General features: G+C 38.7%; 2 protein-coding genes, 1 long non-coding RNA gene and 1 other non-coding gene across 10 annotated transcripts in view; 2 read left to right on the plus strand and 2 right to left on the minus strand.

Annotated features, from left to right (window-relative positions):
* Positions 1-86: 86 nt before the first annotated feature.
* On the minus strand, positions 87-13,003 carry LOC128891532 (glycerophosphocholine phosphodiesterase GPCPD1-like). 5 transcript variants are annotated; one of them, XM_054151081.1, is made up of 16 exons: positions 12,853-13,003; positions 12,710-12,773; positions 7,915-8,039; positions 7,638-7,843; positions 7,357-7,526; positions 7,105-7,283; positions 6,892-7,026; positions 6,699-6,809; positions 4,935-5,088; positions 4,709-4,856; positions 4,410-4,635; positions 3,692-3,769; positions 2,944-3,099; positions 2,444-2,871; positions 2,210-2,357; positions 87-2,140 (listed from the first exon to the last, which is right to left on the minus strand). In XM_054151081.1, exons 3-16 carry the CDS (start codon positions 7,951-7,953, stop codon positions 1,829-1,831), a joined length of 2,490 nt encoding a protein of 829 aa, XP_054007056.1. In that variant the 5' UTR covers positions 7,954-8,039; positions 12,710-12,773; positions 12,853-13,003; the 3' UTR covers positions 87-1,828. The 5 variants fall into 5 exon arrangements, with proteins under 5 accessions (XP_054007056.1, XP_054007054.1, XP_054007057.1 ...); XM_054151083.1 differs by lacking the exons at positions 12,710-12,773; positions 12,853-13,003 and adding an exon at positions 8,721-9,024 and having other exon boundaries at positions 1,912-1,990; positions 2,065-2,140; positions 7,915-8,146; XM_054151079.1 differs by lacking the exons at positions 12,710-12,773; positions 12,853-13,003 and adding an exon at positions 8,721-9,026 and having other exon boundaries at positions 7,915-8,146.
* The window catches only part of LOC128891549 (uncharacterized), a 150,952-nt gene continuing 137,364 nt past the window's right edge, over positions 9,401-22,988 (plus strand). Inside the window, exons 1-2 of the long non-coding RNA XR_008460859.1 lie at positions 9,401-9,605; positions 19,525-19,664. This is a non-coding gene — a long non-coding RNA (uncharacterized LOC128891549). The remainder of the gene's footprint in view (positions 9,606-19,524; positions 19,665-22,988) is intronic.
* The window catches only part of LOC128891530 (PH domain leucine-rich repeat-containing protein phosphatase 2), an 83,800-nt gene continuing 74,362 nt past the window's right edge, over positions 13,551-22,988 (minus strand). For all 3 annotated transcript variants that reach the window (XM_054151076.1, XM_054151077.1, XM_054151075.1), the window contains exons 8-18: positions 20,258-20,405; positions 19,232-19,357; positions 18,988-19,141; positions 18,844-18,904; positions 18,506-18,760; positions 18,220-18,429; positions 17,981-18,143; positions 17,622-17,905; positions 16,700-17,539; positions 15,971-16,211; positions 13,551-15,894 (exon numbers count right to left, since the gene is read on the minus strand). In XM_054151076.1, the coding sequence (XP_054007051.1) occupies positions 15,436-15,894; positions 15,971-16,211; positions 16,700-17,539; positions 17,622-17,905; positions 17,981-18,143; positions 18,220-18,429; positions 18,506-18,760; positions 18,844-18,904; positions 18,988-19,141; positions 19,232-19,357; positions 20,258-20,405 (2,941 nt within the window). In that variant the 3' untranslated portion in view covers positions 13,551-15,435. The remainder of the gene's footprint in view (positions 15,895-15,970; positions 16,212-16,699; positions 17,540-17,621; positions 17,906-17,980; positions 18,144-18,219; positions 18,430-18,505; positions 18,761-18,843; positions 18,905-18,987; positions 19,142-19,231; positions 19,358-20,257; positions 20,406-22,988) is intronic.
* LOC128892569 (U5 spliceosomal RNA) lies at positions 19,670-19,790 on the plus strand. Its single transcript, XR_008461098.1, has one exon. It is a non-coding gene; the product is annotated as a U5 spliceosomal RNA (small nuclear RNA).

Consider the following 22,988-nt stretch of genomic DNA (forward strand, 5'->3'; position numbering starts at 1 on the left):
AAAGTGGTAAAGGAGAATATTTTCCTTCTTATATCTTTAGAAATTTGTTAGGACATGTTGAGAATTGAAAGAATAAAGTAAACGTGTGGAGTTCTGATTCCTTTATTTATTGTACCAAAACGTCATGGACGTGCTTCTTCATTTATTTTTCGACCTTCGGCGAAATCCTTGCTGCAGCGAAAAATAAATGATCCATAATGCATTAACTGCGTTTTAGGTCCAACAGCTACTTTAGTCAGGTACTCTCAGTAATCAACTTAAAAGTTTTAAATGCAGATTTGATTAATTATTTCTTATTTACGTTTCGTTACGTGTATAAATACTTGTAGACTTATAATAATTACTTCTTGGATACTTGACATATCGTTAACAGGGAAAGATAGAAACACACATGTAATTAGAAATCTGAAATATATATGAAGTTTATCAGTGTACATTTGAAGATTGTAACGCATTAACCTATGTGTCCGAATTTGCAAAATTCTACCAATGTATTAATTATAAACTTATCGAACCCATTAATATCCGTTAACTGGTTTATTACAATGCATTAGCCTCTATGACAATAGAAAGAATTAGTAACCACCACGCTCTACGCACGATAATATGTGCAGTTACATATGTGATCCCATATAACATGTTTTGTGGCATACTTTTCTAAACCATCAACAGATATTCTATATATCGCAGAATCTTGACGATTGATACAATCGCTCTCTTCTTTAATCGTATAGCGTTCTACCAATGCGGTAAAGTGGTATAAAGTATCTTCTCTGGTAAAAACTTCGAAAAGATAATCGCGTGCTACTTGTTTTGTCACTGATGCAGTTATTACAAGATTGATTGAACATTGAAGTCCGGGATAGAAGTGTTGTACCTACAAAGCGAATGCACCGCCTTAAATATTTCGATTGTATTTGTTTTACCAAAGAAAAATGATCCTGAATTGTCTAAAGTAATTACGATATATGCAAATAATAAAATTATTCGTAGCAATTACCATATTATTCTATATGGTCGTAAAAGCGTAATCTTCTCTTCTGTTTATAATTACACCGAGTTTACATTCGCAGACAACGATACTTTTAACAAAGATCATTCGTTTAACTTTTTCTATTTTTTATATCTTTTAATTTATAGGATGCTAGATAAAAATATTTTGAAACATAAATAAATGAACGTGACATGTCTTACATATACGAAAAATAGTTAACCTGCAACTTTCTCAAAGGTAATCATATATTTCTTTCATTTTCTCGACAAGTTATAGAAAATGTAGATACTAGTAACGTCATATATTTTCCAATGCTGGTCAATTAATTTAAATTAATTTTCAAGTAATAAAGGAAGGAATATGAGAGGGGTGATATTTTGTTACGAACTAAGTGAAAGTATTGAGGCTATTTGTACTAAAAACTTGCAACCACGGCACTTACCTACCACGGATAGAGTAACAGAAGTTAACGTTCGTTTTTATAGCCATGATCTGATTTGATTATCATTCAAAGATAAAAAGACCACTGAGTTTAAAGAGATATATATATATATATATAGCATCAGATGGACAATTAAGTCGACCGATTGCAGGGATGATAGAATGATGTGAAACACGCAAGCGGTCGTCTCTTTGTTCATCTATTCATAATGGCCGTTCAGATGATCCAAATTTGTGGATCATAGGATCGCAGGGGAAATCTTATCTACTATAATAAATTACGAGTTACAAAACGTTTTCTTCAGGTTCCTGCTTTCTCTCGTGATAGATCCTTTTCTAAACAATGTCTTCTGTATTAAACCAAGACTTAAATGGTTTCGTAAAAGAGAAGCATCAAAGACAGTCCTTCGCTGATTCGTCCCCTTCGTAAAACTCTGGAAGCGCCGCCGTTTGTTCGCAAACTAAGTCTGAGATGCTTTTAGGTTTTATTGTGTGGCCGAAGGATTTCGCGCAATCGCTAAAATCTTTCGCCATTTCATTGATCTCTTTGTTCTCCTGATGGTCACATGTACTTGGTAATTTAACAGTTTGTATGGGATATATATTATCGCCATCAATAGTATTCTTACCAAAACTGGAGGGTGAAGTTCCAGTTGACGAAGCTGTAATTATGTTTCGGGATTTGTCGACGTCCATATAGTAATCCTAAAAAAAGAAATCACGTTGCTGAATCATATATCACTTACGCGAAATGCAACAAACAATGGAACTCACCTTTTCTGAGTTGAGAGGACAAGGAATTTGAGGTTGCGGTTGACAAACTTGACTGCAATGCGCCAAAGCAATTAATGCCTTTTGACTTTCTCTAGCATCGATCAGGAATATGCTTTCTTTTACTTCCTTTGCGTTATATTCGTCGATTCTGTGAATAGTATCAAATCGTCGTAACATATATGTATATATTTTTTTTTATTATAGTTAAAAACTTCACGTTTAAAGATTACTTACTTGTCATAAATAACTGCGTGTAATCCAAGTTTTTTCAAATGCTGAATAGTAGCTTTATCATTATTGTCATCTCCCCAGCAAAAAATTATTAATCCAGCATCCTTTACGAATTTTACTTGCGATGGATCCCTAAGAATGTCCTCAGTGTGGACGTTAATTCCTAAGATATCAGCAGCTATAGCGTGTCTAACAGCCATTGGTATTGTTTGACACCTCGGATCATGATAAGTAGGATATTTTACAGTCACGCCCTGTGTCAAAAATACTACCGGGTATTTGTTTTGTTTAAGGCGAATCATGGCACAAATATCTGGGTTAAAAGATGAAAAAACTATTTTTCTATTTCCTCCGTATTCCAACACGACCTTGAGTATAGTATCCAAGTACAGGTTGAGATCAAAAGGATGATTCAGTTCAAACGTCCCGTCCTACGTATATACAGTACGAAATTAGCAAGAAAATAACAACGGAACGAACATAAGGAAAATTATTATTTTTACCTTTAACTGCATAGTCCATTTAATTTCTATGTTACAGCCGACATGTTGTTCCAACTCTTGTAGTACAGTTTGTAGTGTGGGGAAAGGTTGATGATCTTCTAGATCTTCGTCGAAGAACCTTGGATTCTTTTCTCGACCTTCGGCCACGTGATAAACCTGTAAGAAAACTCGTGTTTACAAAAGATATGTAACGCGAAGGAATCTTTCAACGTACTTCTGTTAAATTAAACAATTGGTATCATATGATGTTCGGAGTAATATACTTTTTAAAACCAGACAACAAAGCAAATACTCTGAGTCATATATTAAAAGTAATATCATACCCTTCGTATTATTTGCACACTGTAACAATGTATTTTAAACGCTTTTTAATTAAGATATCCCACACTAAAGTAATGTGCGGAAGCATGTATGTGAAGACAGAGGAAGTGACACTAGCGATAAAGATTACTGAAAATAACTCTCGAGATCGTCCGAGCAGTTACGCAAAGCTCGATCGAATTACTTTTATTACTTACAGTACCAGGGTTAACCGTTTGACTTTTAAACAAATGAACTTGCACGTATCGTAGGACGGTGATGTGATTACAAAAGTCACGTATTGCAACTGATGATGTGATTTGGAAAGTCAACTTTAGTTGGTTTTAGAATAAATTTTAAAAGTGCATGCATCAGATTGTTGAAATGAATATAATTGGTTATAGATTTTGACGACGAATTAGGTGACGCAAGCGATATGAAAGCTCACCAGTTGGTTAACCCCCTGTTCAGCTTTATCAACGAAATACAGCACCTTACCCAACGAGTCCAACGGGTAATAAAAATCCTGTTGAATATTAAATAAATACGAATAGGTATGTATATCACACCTATAAGTTCATGATTGTATGTCTATGTGACTACACATGACACAAATCCCTGAGGTGATCGATTTCTCCTTCGATAAAAAAAAAAAGGACATAAAAAGCGAAACATTGATACGCGTAGCATTGATTGTCGCATTCCAAAAAGCGGCATTCAATTGGTTAATGTTAGATAAAAGAAATTGCATTAATAGAGACACCCTATTATTCGAGCTAGTGACAGACTATATTTATGTACAGTCAGAAGTAAGGTTCAGTGATTTCCATCTCCATTCCCTTATGATGCATACTGTAAAAAACAGTGTCATATTTGATCGAAATTTTAAATGTAATATATACAGTACATCTTGTGTCACTTTCACTCAGATAATTGATAATAATAACGAATAAAAGAAATTGTTTACATTTCAACAAATCATTCTTTTCATAAAATTATATATTTTACAATAAAATAAAAAATAAAATTGGTAGAATTCATGTTGAAAATACTGAAGCTTGTATGGTTGAATATGAAAATATGTATATGATATTGGTAAAAATAGTACAATCATATTCATATAGACGTTTTGTAATGTATAAATCACAGAAATGCATAGAACATACCTTTAATAAATGTAGCTGCTCTAATGTAAGGTCCTTGACAGGTATTTCCAGCATGTCCATAGCTTCTATTTGTTTCTTGCGTTTTAACGAAATGGATACATAGAAATCGTGATAAATAACAGGTACATGGTCTTTGGATAATTGAACATCAAATTCGACCATGTCTGCGCCATGATGCGATGCAGTTTTTAGAGAAGCTATTGTATTTTCACGTACATTTGCACAACTGCGAAAAGATAACAGAACAAAATTTTTAGAAATATATAAATTTCCCCGATATTCAAAGTCTGGTAGCTTACTTTTTTGTTTGAAAAGATGTACCTAGCCCTCTGTGACCGACATCCAGACCAGACCAACGTTGTTCCCAATGTTTTGCATACGAAATACTCATATCCCATGGATAATCCGGAATTGGTTTTATTACAACATATTCAACCGTAAGTTGTCCTACGATATAATCATTCGTAATAATTCCTCGTGATTTTACATGAAATCGAAGAGTAAAAATTTAAATTAACATCCTACCAATTGGTCTATGTTTTGTGCTTGTAATTGGTACCGTTAAAAGCCCTACGCTAGATTGCAATGTACTAGGCAAGATGTAGCTGAAACCGATATGGTTTGGTGGTTCTCCTTGAAAACACCTTGAGCTGTACACGTAGTAGTCCACTAAATATGCCTGAAAAAACAGTGTACTTAATATTCATGGAAAAATACTACTATTCACAACAACACCAAATGCTTGCATCAGTATTTATTGCTCATCCGTTATAGAGCTTGCTTCGACATTAATTAAATCCAATGATCAAGGTCATTCGGTTTGAAGAATCTTTCTCTACATTTTTCTGTATTGAGAAATAATGAAATTAGAAATTCTAATAGATGTGTCAGAATTTACGGCACATTATTTACGATCCTTGATCACTAGAAAGCGTAGGAATTAAACTACGTTGTTTGAGACACTCGTACATCTCTTGGGTTTTCCGTGAATATCGTTTTGTTTGGCAGTTTAAAATAATTTGAAGGCAAGAGCAACAAATTTCACTAGTGGTTTATAAAACAAAGTACGATAATTTACTTCCTACATAATCTAGCAATGAACCAGACCAATAATGGCTAAATGCTGTACTCTGCTCGGGGACGCGTATCCCGCAACACCTGCCGATCATTCATTAATAAATTTCAATATCATGTCTGGAAAGTTTGCAATTCAGATTCAGAAGATTCTGACAGCTTAGTCTGGCATTGGTCGCGCAGCGGTGTCACGTACGGTACAGTAGAGTTGGTCAAAGCTAGAAAATATTAGTAGTACACTAAAAGGATATAGGAGTGATGGGAGCCTCACCATTTTCGACGCACACAGATGGATATGAGGTGTGACAGCGTTGATATCTCTAAATTTTTAGGATCGTTTAGGACAGCTGCTACTCGCGTAAACCGATATCGTGTTACCAATAAATCGCATGAACCTATTACTCGAAAGAGTTTTTTTAATTGAAAAATAACGTACTTTCGATCAATTTACGAGAGACCAGCCCTAGGATGGGTGCGGTAGGGTGAACGACAATCAAAACCATCATATCTCTGTGTGATGTCATGTGACACAGATGTAAAGTGGTAGTCGATGCTTAGCATCGATACATCGGATTGCATGTTAGCATCGTCATTTGCACCAGAGGTCTTGCTTTGTACAAAGCTGACGGTTGTCTTCGTTCCAGGCCAGTGCACGTGACATCGCTTCTGGTATCCGAGGAGGGCAATAGCTGCTGAACAAGTTTAATTATCTTTTACCAAGTAATTTGAACAAGTCGTGAGAGAAGACGTGGCCAGCCTACTGGTGGTCTACTGAAAACTCACATGGTATGGTCAATGCGTATTTTTAGTGTATCTAATTTTCTCATGAATTACCACTAGTTCGTCATTTATTGCTCTGCCAAGCCTACATTCTTTGAATTGACTTTTTACTCATTTGTGTGCTATATACATTAAACGAAGATGTACTTTTGTCATCGATGCCAACGTGACATCCCGAAAGACAAGGTTTCTTTTTTATAGCGCTACCCGATATATTACCGAAGACAATGCCTTTGATGTTCCCTTTGTTGAACTGTGTGTACAGTAGACGGAAAATGTTGATTTCGGAATAAAAATCGAAGATCTATCCTAAGTACATAATACATGTTACAAGAATTACGAGCGATGCAAGCAATAAATACCAACCAATGGTTAACTCATCGAGTTGTGTATTTACGATGACTTCTTGATGGGATTTTTTATGCAATTACTTACGATAGTTTCAGGATACCGAACTGCGACATTGAAGATAATAAAGTCGTCTTCGTCGTAAGCTCGTCCGAATTGTTCCTGAATCTTGTAGCGAGCCTCATCGTCGTTCATCACCTAAAAATTTCAGTAACTTGTAGCTTTAAAAAATTTTGAAGTAAGTATTAATTATCACAAAAAATAATAGAACGATACGTACAGCAATTTCTGTAATACTAAAAGCAGGTTGATCAACAACATCTTGCGTATCCATAGAAAGACTATCATCTACATTCTCGCCTCCGAATTGCTGTAATTCTAGAGAATTGTGTCTAACTAGATTTACGGGTGTCATCTAAAACAAAAATACATCTTAATTTTCGATTTCTAAATATTAACTGACGAATGAACAATACAAATAGAGGATACGTACTTTAATGTAAACTTTTTTATTTTGTAATCGGTTTTTCCATAGTTTAATTGGGTTATTAAAAATCTTAAATTGTATCACAGTTTCATCGGTCAACCAGCCGCGTTCAATTTTACAGTAGCCATTATAATAACCAAATTTGTCTGGATCCGGTAATGAGTCGCCGGTAAAATTACTGGGTGCTGTAACAAATTATTTACTTAAACTTAAAGTATCATTTTATAAATAATTGTTTTCTTTTATTTAATTACGTACTGTTTTTCTTAACAACGCGCGGTATCATATGAGTCTCCCATCTGCGAATAAGGAGAGTCTTGGCCGAATTTTTAGTACCATTAGATTGACAGATTACAGCAACAAAATATCGGAATACTATATCAGTATCAATGGGAAGTGCAATTTTTTGTGAAAATATTTGCCCACCTCTGAAATTTGTAAAATTCAATATTAATACAAAATTATATAATCATAAACTAACATATACTTTATATCAGATATATGTTTATGAATGTGTTAAAAATTTGATATTGGCTTACTCGTCATCTCTATTCCTAAACATGTCTGCTGCATTAAGTCCATCATCACTATAATATTCCCCGCTACCATTATTATCAAAACACATAGGAGAATCCCGACTACCAGGTTCTTGTGATAACTGTACTGCTTGATTGTGATTCCAAGCACCCAGCTCAGGTAAATTACCTACCACATATAAAACTTCACTTTTTTCCAGCTTATGGACCTAAGCAAACAACAAATTTATAAACATAAATATTAAAACTATTAACTATAGAAGAAATTACTATTAATCACCTGGACTCTAAAAATCCAATCTCTTTTAGACCCCCTCATGTCTGATGTTTGTTCAGTCGCCACCTCGATGAAGTTAGTGTCCGGTGGTGCCTCTAGCTGCTTTGATTCCCCCGCCTCTTTGTTCTCTACAAACCATATCCGCTGCATATTACTATGTTTTCTTTTTCTCACTTTTTTTTCTCTTTCAATTTTCTGTGTTTCAAGGTGTGTTCAATTCACATCAGATTATATTCTGTAATAAAGGACTTGCTATAAGGTATGCTAGGAAGTTTGTACATTGCAATGTGAAATGTATCAGGATACTGGTATTAATAAACTTTGTGCCAGTGAAGTGTAATGTAATAACATATACACAAAAATGACATTAATGATGGATACCGATCCATATCAAATATAATACTCAATTATCTTTCTGTCAATCAAAAATATTCCAGATTGTTTGATACGGAATTCATCATCGAACTAAAATAACATGTGTAAACAATAGACAAAAATATAAGCAGCCCTTCTTCAATATATATTTAATAACACACAGATGCAAATACAAATGGACTCGGCACATACAGAGAATGACACAGATGAAAACTACAATTTTTACAAGAGAAATATTTTTCTAAAGTCATAAAGAAAACGTCGTACCATATCAGGAAAAGTTACTGAAAGAAGATTCAAAAACGACTAACGAGGAAAATGTCGAGCGTGCATAGACAGGAGGAAAAGTATCGAAAATAAAAAGGTTGAAGTCCACTTGCTATAACGAATTATTTTACATACTGACACGAATTATCCCTGAAAACGTGGTTTACCTATTGTACTCGTAAAGTTCGATGGGATTTTATTTTGAAGCTTGGTGGCCAGTCTGGTCTTCACCTCGCGTTGATGTACGAGTTATTTAACGAACGCACAAGGCAGGCGCTCCATATTTTCCATCGAATTTGTCATTATTTATCTTGCGACGACACAGCATAACTATCTCAACCGCCACGAAACAACGGAAACAACTAAACGATCTACTGTTTACTGGGCACAACACCGCAGTCGTATTTCCTTCGATGAAACACAGCGGATGATCTGGCAACACGGTGAATACGGAAGTGACGCCAACGACGGCTTAGTCGAAATACTAATTCAAACTAACAGAATCTCGAATGCTATTCAATCATGATTATTCTCGTGATTTTACGTATTAATATATACATGTGCTTAACTAATAAAATTAGGAATTTTTTAGTATTACTTCTAAACTTCTGCTCGCATGAAGCGTGTTAAAGATACAAATATAGTTGAATAGCCCCGTGAAAATTTGTATTGCCACTATGGTGACATTTTGATTGTAGTAGTATCCGAAATATATAAAGATGGAACAAATGTACGAACAAAAATTAAAAAATCGTAATATTATATCAGAATAAAGATGCTTTTGTGATACGAGTATGTTTAATAAATTGAGACAGTGTTCGTTTCGTGTTATAGATTCTTTTGTGTTCTTTTAATATGGAAGTGGAGATAAAGTTGAATTTTAATATATTTCGTGGGAAGAAGGGTAATAGCTAACCGGAAATCAATCGTTAAAGAAATGTCCGCATCGATCATGGGGGAAGACCTGTGGTAAGAGTTGTGACGCATTAAAAGAGGAAATTCGACTCAACGGCAGAATGACGACTGATACATTTCACACTACAAGGATACTGGTAATGATTTTAAAGATATTGTTAAGATTAATGTACGATGTAAATTATTTTTTGCTTAGAATAGAGCGAATCATTCCGCTCGCTCAGTAACAGCGAAATGTCTGTTGTATTAAATTGTAGCATTCGACACCTTCTAATAGATATTATATATACATTTAATCTAATTAGTCAAGCGAGGTTTACTGGATTCCTTTACAGTTCACGTAACAGTAATAATATAGTTTAAACCTATCGCAACATCTTCGACATTTTTTTACACTTTGAGATTATTCTACTTTTTTTCAAAATTGCAAAGGTACATCGTATCCATTTACACGATTCTTTATATATGTATGTATACAAATCTGCGTATTTGGCAATGGAGTATCTTCCCAGTTGGACACAGTTCAAACCCTTCGTATTACGAACTTTGCATAACAATAAAGCTGTATGAAAGTCAAGCTATATTACTTATCGATCTGTTCAGTTTGTATATTACGCAGATATATACATATAGTTTTTATACATACATATATACATATGCATAGCGATGCATTCGTAACAAAGCGTGCAAAAAGGACTCGAAGAAAAACAACCTACAACACACGAGTATTAATAGAGTTCCATTGTCCTATCATAATTGATGCACACGTGCACCTCATATTCGTAATTATACACACGCTGGCATTTTTATTGCTATGAAATTATTGCGCGTCAGGCTTTCTTTTATCGATAAATGTCGAAACTATTCTATTCGTCTTTTATCGCATGATTTATGATAACCATCTATACTCGTTAATAACACGGTTCATTAATTATCGATCGATATTAATCGATGATACTTACTTTTCAGTAATTATGATACCTGTAAATTTTGATTAAACATTATTTTATGGTAACATTATTTCTGGAGTACAAAGAACGCCATCTGTTTATGGGATTAGATAATTTGACGATTCGCAACGCCATATTTGAAACCTTACCGACCGATAGTGTTCGGATATATAACTAAATTTAAAATTACTTTTTATTTTTATCAAAGTAGCACGAGACTATATCTTTTATCAAAGTAGTATGAGAAATATTAATTTGATCTATTATTCATAATATATGGGATTATTTATGGAATGACGTTCTAGCAATAGATAACAAAGTATCGGTTACCATGGGAAAGAGTCGATTAATAGGCCCGCAGTCGGTAAAGCGTTAAAGTCGGTAAATACAGCACGTTATTATTTTTGATACTAATGTCGAATCGTTTCGAAAGTTTTGCATTTGTATGATAACCGTGCTTGTGCAATATCAGCACTTGAAATTGCACAGATGATGTGGCGTGCATTACTTCAACGTGAATAAGAGCAATTATAGGAAATTGCTGCCATATCACGAGGCATACCGTAGACGAGTAATTTTTATCCTATATCGGTGCATTTGGAGAATAACTTTACAATTAATAATGCAATCCCTTATGGTTTATTTACGTTCTTGAAAATTCCATAGATCAATCATTTTTTTTTTTCTTACCGTGCAGAAATGTTTTCATACGTCAACCTTGAGACATCTGCAGCGGTCACAACCATTTTGTTATTTCCGTGTATGTTTCGAGTGAATAGCGCGCTCGTTAATCGGAAAACAAAGACATTTTATATTCGAGTGGAAAATAAGACCACCCGTGAACACAGGCAAAGTAAACACGTCGTAATTCAATCACTTGTCGCCATGTCGCATTTGCATTTAATGCAACGATAGGTACAACTTTATTTCGGTAATAGATAGAGAATAAAACGAACGTATAGCATATTATTCGTGACATTTATTCGATTCAAGAAATACGTAGCCACTACACAAGTACGTAACACGGCACAGGGAGTTTTACAGATCAGTTTCTAAATAATAAATTTCAGCTTTAGCGGAAGCCTAGTTTATCGTTATAGTCAGCTAACATAAACCAGCAAAGTTATTCGCGACTATCGGATGCATTTGTTTACCGAGTCCGGTGTTTCCTATGAGAAGACATCAAGTTCAAGTTCAGAGTCCATAACAAAAATTTATTCCTTTGTTTACGCGTTCGTTCCCCATCGTCGAGAAATCTTCACTTACAGCATTTATTTAGGAATGGAAGCTTTTTACGAAAAGGAAAGATAATTTTTTTTAGCCCAAGTCATACAGCCATACTCGAAACTCGAAAACAATGGAACCTGTTGTTTCTTTGACGTGGCTTCGGGTAGATCAGTAAAAAATCTTTACGAAAACATTTGTCTCTTTCGAAACGATAACCAGAGCAAAAAAACGATTAAAGAGATCGGGTCGGAAATAAGATATCAAATTCAAAAATGATTCTTTTCCCTTTCACGATGGAAACAACGTCCGAGATATTTTTGTTTTCTTGAAATATGATATCTGCGAAACTCAATATTACACGTAAAAAAGACGTGCTGCGAATACGTTGATCTTTTAGTTCTTTGAAGAATGTGATACCAGAAAATTGATTCATCGTTCACATTCGACGGAAACGTGCCTTTATCGGCTTTGAAATTCCAGGAATGAAATAAAAAGTGTTAGACGCAGGATTGAACACACCTTGAAAACAAACTGACACGATCGTACGTTTGGTCACGCGTGAAAAAATAAAAATACAGGGTGTCCCAAAAAAGGTTGGAGGTCCTTGAAAAGGGTGGTTCAGGGGGTGATTTGAAACAACTTTTTCCTTAGCGAAATTGTTGTCCGAGGCTTCGTTGAGGAGATATTAACGGAAAACACTGACCAATCAGAGCGCGCGTAGACCGTTGGAGCGGCCGCGGTAGCGATGGCTACGCGCTAGGTAGCCGCTCTCGTACGCGAACAAGCGACTGGACGTGTATCGAAGGATATTGACGCGGCCGCTCAGCGCGTAGCCTTCGCTACCGCGCCCGCTCCAACGGTATCCGCGCGCTCTGATTGGTCGGATATTTTTTATTAATATCTACTTAACGAAGCCCCATCTGACATTTTCGCAAAGGAAAAAGTTGTTTCGAATCACCTCCCGAACCACCCCTTTCAAGGATCGCCAACATTTTTGGGACACCCTGTATTTTCGTGACAGCGGCTTGGTGGTAGATGTAGTGCTGGTAACATATGTTACTCACTGGGTTTCAACACGTGCACCGAATCAGGCTCTTCTTCGGATGGGTATCATAGCAGACGAACTATCTATAAAAAGTAAACACACGGTGTTTCACTAACAGATACGCACGCAGACACATCGCGATGAGAAAAATACTACTCTTACAGATGTTTCGAGGGAGATTATACGAATATATTAGCGAAAGTGAAACATCCAAAAATACAATAACGTAACCTTCACCGTCGGCGAGATACTACTGACTGGTCGCGTCGAGTTTCAATCAGGTTATGCAAACTCTACAGCCCTTCCACTCGTCTCTCCCACTTTTCTTTTCCCTCTTTACCTACGCACGTGACTGTGTTCCACGTTTATACAAGTCGATATACTTGTGACACGTCAAACACTTGCATGTATCGCGTGCATTCGTAAACAGTCGAATATTTCGTTAACATTGTTTATTTACGTTTCACCTAGAGAAACGCTCGTAAACTCGTGTATTGAGAATCAAACGTGTTTCTTGTAAATTCAAGAAAATTTAATCATCGTACGTACATTTACTTATCGGACAATTTGAAGGATAGCCGAAGCTTTTGAATTTACGCGAATAAATTCACTCGCGTGTACGTTTTTCAGCGAATACGGTCGAATTTGCTTGAATACACACGAAAACTTAATACCTGTCGATTTCTGCTGACATTTTTCCGCGAATGCACGTGACCAAACTATACATATGCGCACAGTAATTCCATACGAGCACCGTGGGGCGTTGAAAATTTTAATAAAATTACGAATACCTCCTTAGACGATATATCACGATTTATGATTTCTTCTTGATAAAAAAGAAACATTTATCAAACCGAGACACTTTATTCTGTCGATAACAATCTTTCTCTTTCGAGCATTCACGTACATTTCAGGATGGACATTGCGATCAAGATTTCGATCTGATCTTTAGCAGATTTTTTATCAGCGCAGGTTCAATATTCAAGAGCGTTCGTTATCGGATCGGCGATTTCTGGTTCAAACACGTGTGGTTAATTTTATTTTTACAATCGCAGGCGTCTCTTGTTTAATGGAAAAGTTTAATCAGACGCATACGTCACGAGTTCGTTTTATTTATGAACGTCATACGAGTACGTTGTTCGAGCAGTGCTACTGCAACATTTCGTTTACGCAAATTTGTTTACGTCCGTTCGATTAAAGGTAGTAATTATCGTTACGCAACGACACTTATGATTAATTGGATTACAAATAAAATTCTGTACATAGTAATCGTACGATTACAGGTACAATGAAATTTATCGCCTGGCTTCGATAATTTCAAGTGCTATTCGCGATTATAAAGTACATGTTGGCGATACAGATAACGTAATACTTGAGACAGCACGATCTATTAATTATACGTTTTCGATACTCGATGAAAGTATTTTGTTGACCGAGAAGGTGTCGCACAAATAACAAATCATCGTTGTAGATACATTTGTCGAGATCAAGAGTTAGAGTTAAAACCTTTGCACAAATATTCCACAAACCTTCTGTTTGCGGTTTTATACTTGTTAATGCCTTATCTTAATAGCGGTGAGCTGCATTGCTTCCGATTGCACGGGATGCACCATTCAAGTGGGAGCACCCTGTACGTTGTAAGTTAAATGACTCTATCGTATGCGAATAGATTAATGTTAAAGAGCTAAAAAGATCTACTATTTACATGTATTTCGTTTTATCTGTACCGTGGATTTGGTAAAAAGAGTTTATTGCGATAGAGGAATAAGATAGTTTAATGTCGCTCGACAAATAAGATAATGTTTATCAAGGCCGTCGTTAAGGCGTTAGATGGAGAAAAAAAACAGAGATAACGTGTGATGTCTGGGAATACATGCTTGTTAATTTATCGCTCGTAAGCTGAAAAATCGTACAAAACGATCAGAACCGATGTACAGTTCCGGGTCAACGAATCATGGTATCGGTTGAATATTCGCGTTCTCGTAACGATTGAACGATTTTTGTTTGTTGTAACAAGGATACAGTGGCGATCATTTTATGGCAGGTTCGGGCACAGATGTCGCTGGATTTCATTACACGTAACATCGACTCCTCTCTGCTACGTGTTCCGAGCATTTTATATTTCCTTTATGATACACAGAAATTTTTACAAGTAACTATCGGTGTATTAAAGATGAGCGTTCAGTTGATAGTTTGGCTGTACGATAACGTATCTCGACCAGTTGTCACAATCAAACACGTTCCCTCACATGTACGTCACGTGTATTCTAAAGTACAATACATGGTTCATTATGTACAAAATTTTCGTAACTACGTTTAATATACTCGACATTATTGGAACGTACAACGAACCATTTCGGTTCTTAAAGCGTGTCAATGTTGGTCTGGAACATACTCTTAACATAACGTTTTACTCTATTTATATCTTCCATCGTCTTCGTTTCGTGGTACTGTTGGCTCCGAGTGGACGAAAGAAAATACTTGTTGTATGGCTCAAGAAATAATACAAACCACGACAGTCGTTTCATCGGTTACAGTATATCACATGGAATTCGTAAGAAAAAGGCAGTTTTCTAATCCTCTTGTTGACAGTCGAAAACATCTATCGACGTTTCGTATCGATCGTTAATACTGATAACGCTTAGCTTTCGACATCGTATCACAATTTCAACACCGGACGACAGTTTGATCGAATACTGGAAAACGTGGGCTAGTTCTAGCCCCGATATATCGGCTCGTTCCAGATCACAATTCGGTCGTGGCTACACCCCAATATTGTTGCATTCGGGTTGCGTCTTGCTCCAGAGAGTCCAATCCGTTTCTTTCTTGAATCACGGCGAAATCGTATTCGAGATTGTACGGCATCAGCCTCTGCAGGCTCCCGAAGTAAGCCGCGTTCGGTCCCCCGTTTAGCAATCTTCTTCCGCTACCAAATCGCACGATAGGAGGTCGCGGGACGGAAGGATTAAAGGATCTGGCGCTCCCGAATCTCTTCGACAGAAAGGGTAAATTGCCTCCTAATTGAGGCGTGGATCTCGATTGTCCCCGACGAAGAGGAGTTCTCGTTAAGGTGTCCAGTTCCTTGTCGAACAAGAGCTGCGTATTCTGCTCCAGCATGTACTCCCAACACCGGAACTGTTCTTCGCTGAGGGCGCCGGATCGCTCGGACACGGTGTCTTCTTGGGCAGCGAGGGAAGTTGATACCTGTAAGAATATTTCTGGACTTCGAGCCTAGTCCTGTAACTAGCCCCCGTAAATCAAAATGCACGTCGTGTTTTACCTTTCTCGTGCCATTTTCGTGCACGAACACACTTTGACGAGCTTTGTTCGTGGCTCTGGAAGCGGCGCTTCCGGACCAGACTCTACTCGAAGGATGTCGCGATTTAAAAGTGCTATCACTGGCTTGATCGGACTGGCCACTTGGAGAACTCCTGTCGTCTTTGTACGGTGGACTCTCGTTCTCTTGCGCGGGTCGACGATTTTTGAAGTATCTACCGGATCCGTTGTGCGGCTTATTTGTCCTGAAATGTTAAATATTTTTGTATGCATTAGTTTAAGTGAAAGTACAGTATCATCTTGCCGGTCCGAGTTGCTTACTTCGAGGGATGTATGCTATTCGGTTTGACTTCGTTCACGAGCATGACGAAGGGGAACCCGTAGGCAAAACAGGGGGTTTCGTTTAGCGGCAAACCATAAAGTGTACGCGAAGATAACATGATTTCTCATTTTGGCACTAGTAAAATCGAACCGTAGTATTTCGGAGAATACAGACATCAGGGAAAGAGAAAACATTACACGTATTCTGGGCTTTTTACATTAATCTGTTCAGTCGGTTTAAATTTATGGCTTCACGTTTTCACGGGTCTCTTACTTTTCATCTCTCACTCGACTTCAATTAAAAAAGTGGGGATAGCGAGTTGGTTATTTCGAGATAGAAAGCAGTTGCTTATTTCGAGACAATACTGTACATACTGGATGACTAGAGCTATGGTTAGCCAAGCATTCTCACCTATTTACAATATTCTTCAACACCCCGTTCAAGTAATACCCCTCGTTCGAGTGACAACAGCAGGGTCCGGGTGGTTTGTGAGCCGCAGGTGGTACGCAACAGTGGCAAGGGCATCCTCCCTCGGTTTGGCCTCTATTTTTGCCAACAGCGTGCCTCAGTTCTCTCATGAGTTGATCCAAGTCGCCTTGATTAGGCCCCGTTAGCCTGACGACTACGACACTCAAGTTATCCTCCGCGCCATAGGCCTGCGCCAGATCCTGAAGCCTTTTTGCTGCCAAGACAGGACTGGCCTCTGCCCTGGCTTCTCGTACAGCTTCCTGTACGCTCAATACTTCCCACAGCCGTCGATTGGCAATTATCACGAACTCGTCGTCGTCTTCTAAATCGACTTCCTCGAACGTCGGGTCAGGGACCACTAAAGGGAACATGGCTGCGTTGCCTAATTGATTTTTGACAGGAACTTTCTTGGCCGGAGCTAGGGTCAACGGGCCAGCTGCCCTGCAAAGTACCGCTTTCGCGTCTCCCGAAGATGCCACCTTCAACGAGTACCTCGTAGGTGCCTTCGGGAAACCTTGTTGCGATTGAATTCCGATTATGTGCACCAGAGTAGCGTCGATTCCGTATTTCTGACCTTTCTCCTTCAGCTCTCTGTGAGCCGAGAGTAGCGTGTACTTCAAGTATTCCTTCGACGTCTCCCTGACGGTTCTTTCCTCCAGCAATAGACGCGGTATCATTTCTTGAAGAGCGCTCGGTGCTTCCTGGTTCGAACCACCGTCGAATATACCGAACAGCCCTTCCACGTTGCAAAACGACGGCATTCGAACTTGCGAGACGTATAATCTGCGCGCGAAAATTAACAGTTGAATAAGAACTCGAGAGATCAATAATTTAAACGTGAAAAGTGAACGCCGGTCGACATCACCTCTCCCTGGACCCAGCTGTTTCCGAAAATCCCAATCTCCACGGTTGCTCCGCGCCCTTCTCCGCGGAAACGATTTCCTGTTGATGAGGATGAGAAGGTAGACTCGGTCTGTTCTGTCCCGACACGTCGACCAGCGATATCGGTCGCTGAGATCTGTACACTTGGAATTGTCTAGGGTCCACGTGAAGCCTCGAATTGCAGGATATATCCAGGAACTGTAGTTGGGGCGGCACCAAGGTAGCTAGATTCACCCTGTCCAGTTGATTATGGGCCAAGTCCAATACCTACGCGGTGTTTATTTATTTAGTCTGTCGTACGTTTCTTCGAGTTTGTTCTATTAGATTGAAACGTGCCGTTACCTTCAAGGATGTCGTCTTGTTGAATGTGGGACAAGTCAGAAGTCGGTTGGAATGAACGCGCAACACGCGCAAATGACGCAGGTTGGCTACGTTGTCCGGAAGGTACTGAAGACGATTCCCAGAGAGCACCAACTCTTCTAAATCTCTCCACGATGCTGTGCAACTGCAAGCGCATGTCTATAATACACCGTTTGCTCGTCGCGATACGTGGAAATAAATTCTGAAACTACTCGGGCTACCTCTCAGGAAGCGTGTCCAAGGTGTTGTAGGCTATATGAAGAACTCGCAGGGACGCGAGCTGTGCGAGAGTGTCCAAAGCGGTATCCGTTAAGCAATTGGCGGTGAGATACAGTTTTTCCAAGCTGTGGTTGCCGTGTCGATTTCTGCTTCCTTCGACCAAGTGCGGAAGTTCGGACAGTCGATTGTTGGAGAGATTCAGGACTTTCATTCTGAGGGAAAGAAACCCATCGTCGTTTCGTTATTTTTTTAATTAGCGACGGGGAGAAATGAAATTGCCTGTCATACTTTTCTGTATTTGCAAAGAAGCTCGTTGGTAGGGCTGTCAACGCATTGTCTTGCAGAGTCAAGTGAACAATATTCAGTGGTTTCCTGGGTGGTGGAAGGGCTTGGAGTCTATTGTGGGGCAGGTGAAGAACTTCCAGCCTCGACGGTTGCGTTAGCAGTCGATCCGGAAGGGCTGTTAGGGCATTGTGAGATGCAAAAAGAGCACGCAACACTGGAAGATCCGGTGTCCATTCTGGAAGGGCGTCTAAGTTGTTGCTGAAATCAATATATATTCGTTTAACGTCAAGGAATATTAATTTTGTGTACACAAGGTCTCGTTTAACGATGCTTGTACTTACTAAGAGACGTCTAAATGTTCGAGATTGATTGGCACAGGTTCGATAGTTAATTTCTTCAGTTCTGTAAAAATGTTGTATTCGTACGAGATTAAATTTTCAACATTCCTTTTATTTTACCCAGGTTTGAAAAACAAAGAACCTTACTGTTATTTCCAGCGATAAGCGAAACAAGGTTTCTCCCACAGACGGTCAGTTCTGTTAAAATATTTCGCGCGCAACGGACGCTTCTTAATTCTTGAAGGGCACTGATGTCCAATTTTTCAATGCTATTTTCACTGACGTCTAGATGCGTTAAATTCTTGATTGAAGCAAAAATAGAAACGGAAATGGTCACTGATTCTTGTCTGGACGATACATTAATCACATGATTGTATAGTATTGTACTCACCCCATAATTTCCAAGAATGATGTTTCCCTTCAATTGATTGTTCCGCAGATTGACTTTGTACAAATAATTTTGATTATTTCTCTCGTCCTTGTACACTTTAGCATTGTCGGTCTTCGACAAAACATCCTGAGACAATTACAAAATTTTTACTTTCCTACATAAACATTCTTCGTTGTTCACAAAAAAAAAAAAAAAAAAAAAAGAAGACATTGTCTTCTATTAATAATAATAGAAAATAATAATAATATACAGTGTACAAGTTTTCGTATGAACGCATTTATTTAAATTTTCAGTGTGCATGGCGTCTGTTTACGTATGGACGGCCCTGGCAGCGGAGTGTTGTTCCACGCCACCACTAGGTGGCTCCCAACTCAAGTGATTTCTCGCGAGCAAAACGTGCTCCCTGGTAGATATAAGCCCGACCGAAACGAAGGTACGTCACTCTGGTTTCCCTTCAAATCACGCATAAATCTTTCGCCTTTTACTAAAGATTTCCGTGGAGGGGAACAATTGATGAGTCTATAGACTAATTTTTTTCGTGCCCGGCGAAAGCTGGGTCATTATCGAATAAAAAACAGAATACTTACAGGTGGGAGAAGTCTCTCTCTAATATTTACAAATATATGCACTATGCAAAGTATTTATAAACATCGTAAATGGAAAACCATTACAATCGTTCCATTCAACTCGTTACTACATTCTCGTAAAATACTAACGGGGATATTTCTGGGGTACCAAAAATAGAGATACTATTTATGGGAAACTATCGTGCGAATAGTAGTAGTAGTAGTACACAACTGTTTCATTCAATCTAACTCCTTTCTCGTTAAATAATACTAACTGGGATATTTCTAGAAACCAGACTTCTAGGACGCGTACGTTTGAAATTTTTCCAAGTTAATTGATCGAAATAATTGCTACATTCAGCGTGTTACTTCACTCCGTGACTATTCAGTGTAACGTGGCACAAATTTCAAATTGCGAAATACTTTAATAATATCATAAAAAATTACAAACACAACGTACCGTTAGCGTGAGGGCTCGCATGTTGAGGAAAGACGGTATACTATTGAGGCAATTTCCAGCCAAGGAAATGTTTCTCAAGTTCCTCAGCTCGCCGACTTCGTGCGGCAAATCTTTAATGCCATTACGATCTAGGATGAGTTCTTTCAGGCTGAAAACGAAGAGGAATACTGTTACGAGCGATTTTGCGTTCGGTAAATTACGTAAAGGGAACGTCGAGCGTTACTTATGGTTTTACTTCGATGGTTGCGCGCAGTTACTGTTACGCGACTTAATTTAATAAATCGCTCATGCATGCTACTTTCGTTAGAGGATTTTATCATTTTCTACGTTAGAATCTATTTTTAGCTAAACTTTCAGTCCACGTTTTCCACGAGAATTCCGATTGACGTTGCTCGTAAATTGCACGGCGCTTCCGGTATCTCGTTCGAATCAAATAAATTAAGATGAATTAGCATTACAGTTACGATGCAACGCGGTTTGACGTGAATGCACGTTGCACCCTCGCTGCACGGACAAACGAATCGGTGAACCTAAACGGGCCGCCCACAGGATGTGCACTTGAGTAGAAAGTTTCAAATTATGGTGAAAACCTTCCTGGCAGTAAGCATCTGTGTCATCGGACGAACTTTCAGTTTTTTTTTTAAGTAAAATCGAAATCGTTGCATTGTGAAACGAGAGAAACCGTATCAACAGCAGAACGCATAGTTTTACAGGGGGTACAGCTCCTTCGACGAATAGGTATTTCGGGAATAGATATTTGTAATTATATTCTCCAATTTTACTTCTCGTATATTATTTTCAAACACACAGGTATTTCTCACCCGGTTAACGAACATTTCCTATATTCCTCGACGACTGCACCTGTCGTTTAAAAATCGAGGAGGTCGCTAAAGATATCGTACTATCCCCTCGAGTTTCCCTTCAGGGGTGGTTCTTATCCAGAACACTGTATCTTCAAAGAAGCTCCCTTTGCATATCTTAGTCGCTCGTAATTCATTAAAATATTCACTGTCTCCAGTCGGTACTCTCTCGTCCACCCCGACTGTACACCTTGCTAAAGGATTCCCTCTGAACGTCAGCGATCTTCCAGGGTTCGTCAGACACTGGCTGACAATACTCCGAGCACCTGGTGTCCGCACGATCATTCAATAAATTGTTCACTAATGCTTCAATCCCTTCTAACCTTTCATTGCAATGGGAATCTAATAAAAACAGTCCATTCAATTCGACTAGCGAATAAAACGGCTCAGAGTACTAATTAATTCTTGGATTTGGAGTTACGGTGGAGGGTCAAGTAGGACTCCCGAAGCAAGAATATCCAAAGATTTGGCAAACCAACACTTTCGTCACGTGTCCCAAACACTTTGAGAAGTTCTAATTCACACACTGAAATTTATTCACATTTTCTCTTGCACTGTGGCGGTTCTTGCGAGCTGCAGGTTCGCGAGGTTAGAAGGTGGTGCACGCTCGCGCGAGTTCTTCATGTTACTAAGAAGTCAGCCGCGAGGCAAAGCATGTCCAAGACTACTCCTGTCTCGAGGAAGGAAAGAGGGAGACCAAGGATCGCTGACCACTCTGACGTAAACAGAACACGGACAGATTAGCTTCTGGTGGTGGCGTACCAACTAGGTACTACCAAGCGGGGCTATGGTAATTCCTCGTGTCGCGGCCTGGTTGTGTACCAGCGATCACCGGGTTGCTCTAACTTTCAGCAATTCAGCGATACGACGGCCCAGTTACGGTTACGGAAGTTTCCAACTCCTTCGGGTTGCATCTTCGTTGCGTTTAGCGAGATGGGAACACGTCTGCGATGAAAGAACCATTTTACCACGAAGGGGCAACCAATGCGATACAAAATAATTCTGGGCTACCATTTGACTCTTCGAAAGGATACTACGATCCTCCTGCTGGTTCGGGATTCATTTTTCAGAAAATGTAAAATTACCATGTACTGTTTAACTTGGATAATTAGAAGAATCGATGCGAATAATTATACAAAAATCTTTCTGTTCCGTTCTTAGAATGCAAAGAAGCGTTCCTTTCTTTTAATCGAAAGGTTATAATCATCGGCAGATGATGCGATCCTCCTGCGAGTCGAGGGATAGCCTCGATAAGCTTATTGGTTGTTCACGACCACGTTAACAAGGGATGTGCGCTCTTTCTTATTGGACAGTCTGATCGGTATGTAATTGCACGGTTTCACTCGGTGGCCTCTCTGGCCATTGTTCCACGGATGTGGAGCACGCGGCTCGTTAAGAGAAGAAATTCAATGATAAGGAGCTTTTAAATGGCGCTTCTTCCGAAGGGTTCTTGTTCCCCGTAGTTGGGAAACTCGAGACTGTTACGTGGATTCTTCTTTAAGAACCTCTTGCCGGTACAGCTTCCAAGAGACCGTGCTGAATATTTTAAACGGTTCGTCTGTCCCTTTGGGGAACCGTGGAGCACTTTCGGTCGCTTTTCGATTACGATACCCTTTCTATCTTTTGATCCAACTCGGGTTTGGGGCTCGCCGCTCCGTCCGCTAATGGATGTTAATTGATTATCACTGGGGGAGTAGTCGTTCAAGACACACTCGGCCATGCAGTACGCCGGAGACCCTATTAAAAATTTTAAACGATTCTTTTGTAACTTTGGAACGGAAGAAAGGCTGCGGGAAAGCAGCCGATCCTTCCACGACCTTCGATTTGAATTTTATTTATGAACCGAGACCGTTCGTGTCTTTGCGCATTTA

Source organism: Hylaeus anthracinus, unplaced genomic scaffold (assembly GCF_026225885.1).
Source record: "Hylaeus anthracinus isolate JK02 unplaced genomic scaffold, UHH_iyHylAnth1.0_haploid 12002, whole genome shotgun sequence".
Lineage (NCBI taxonomy): Eukaryota > Metazoa > Arthropoda > Insecta > Hymenoptera > Colletidae > Hylaeus > Hylaeus anthracinus.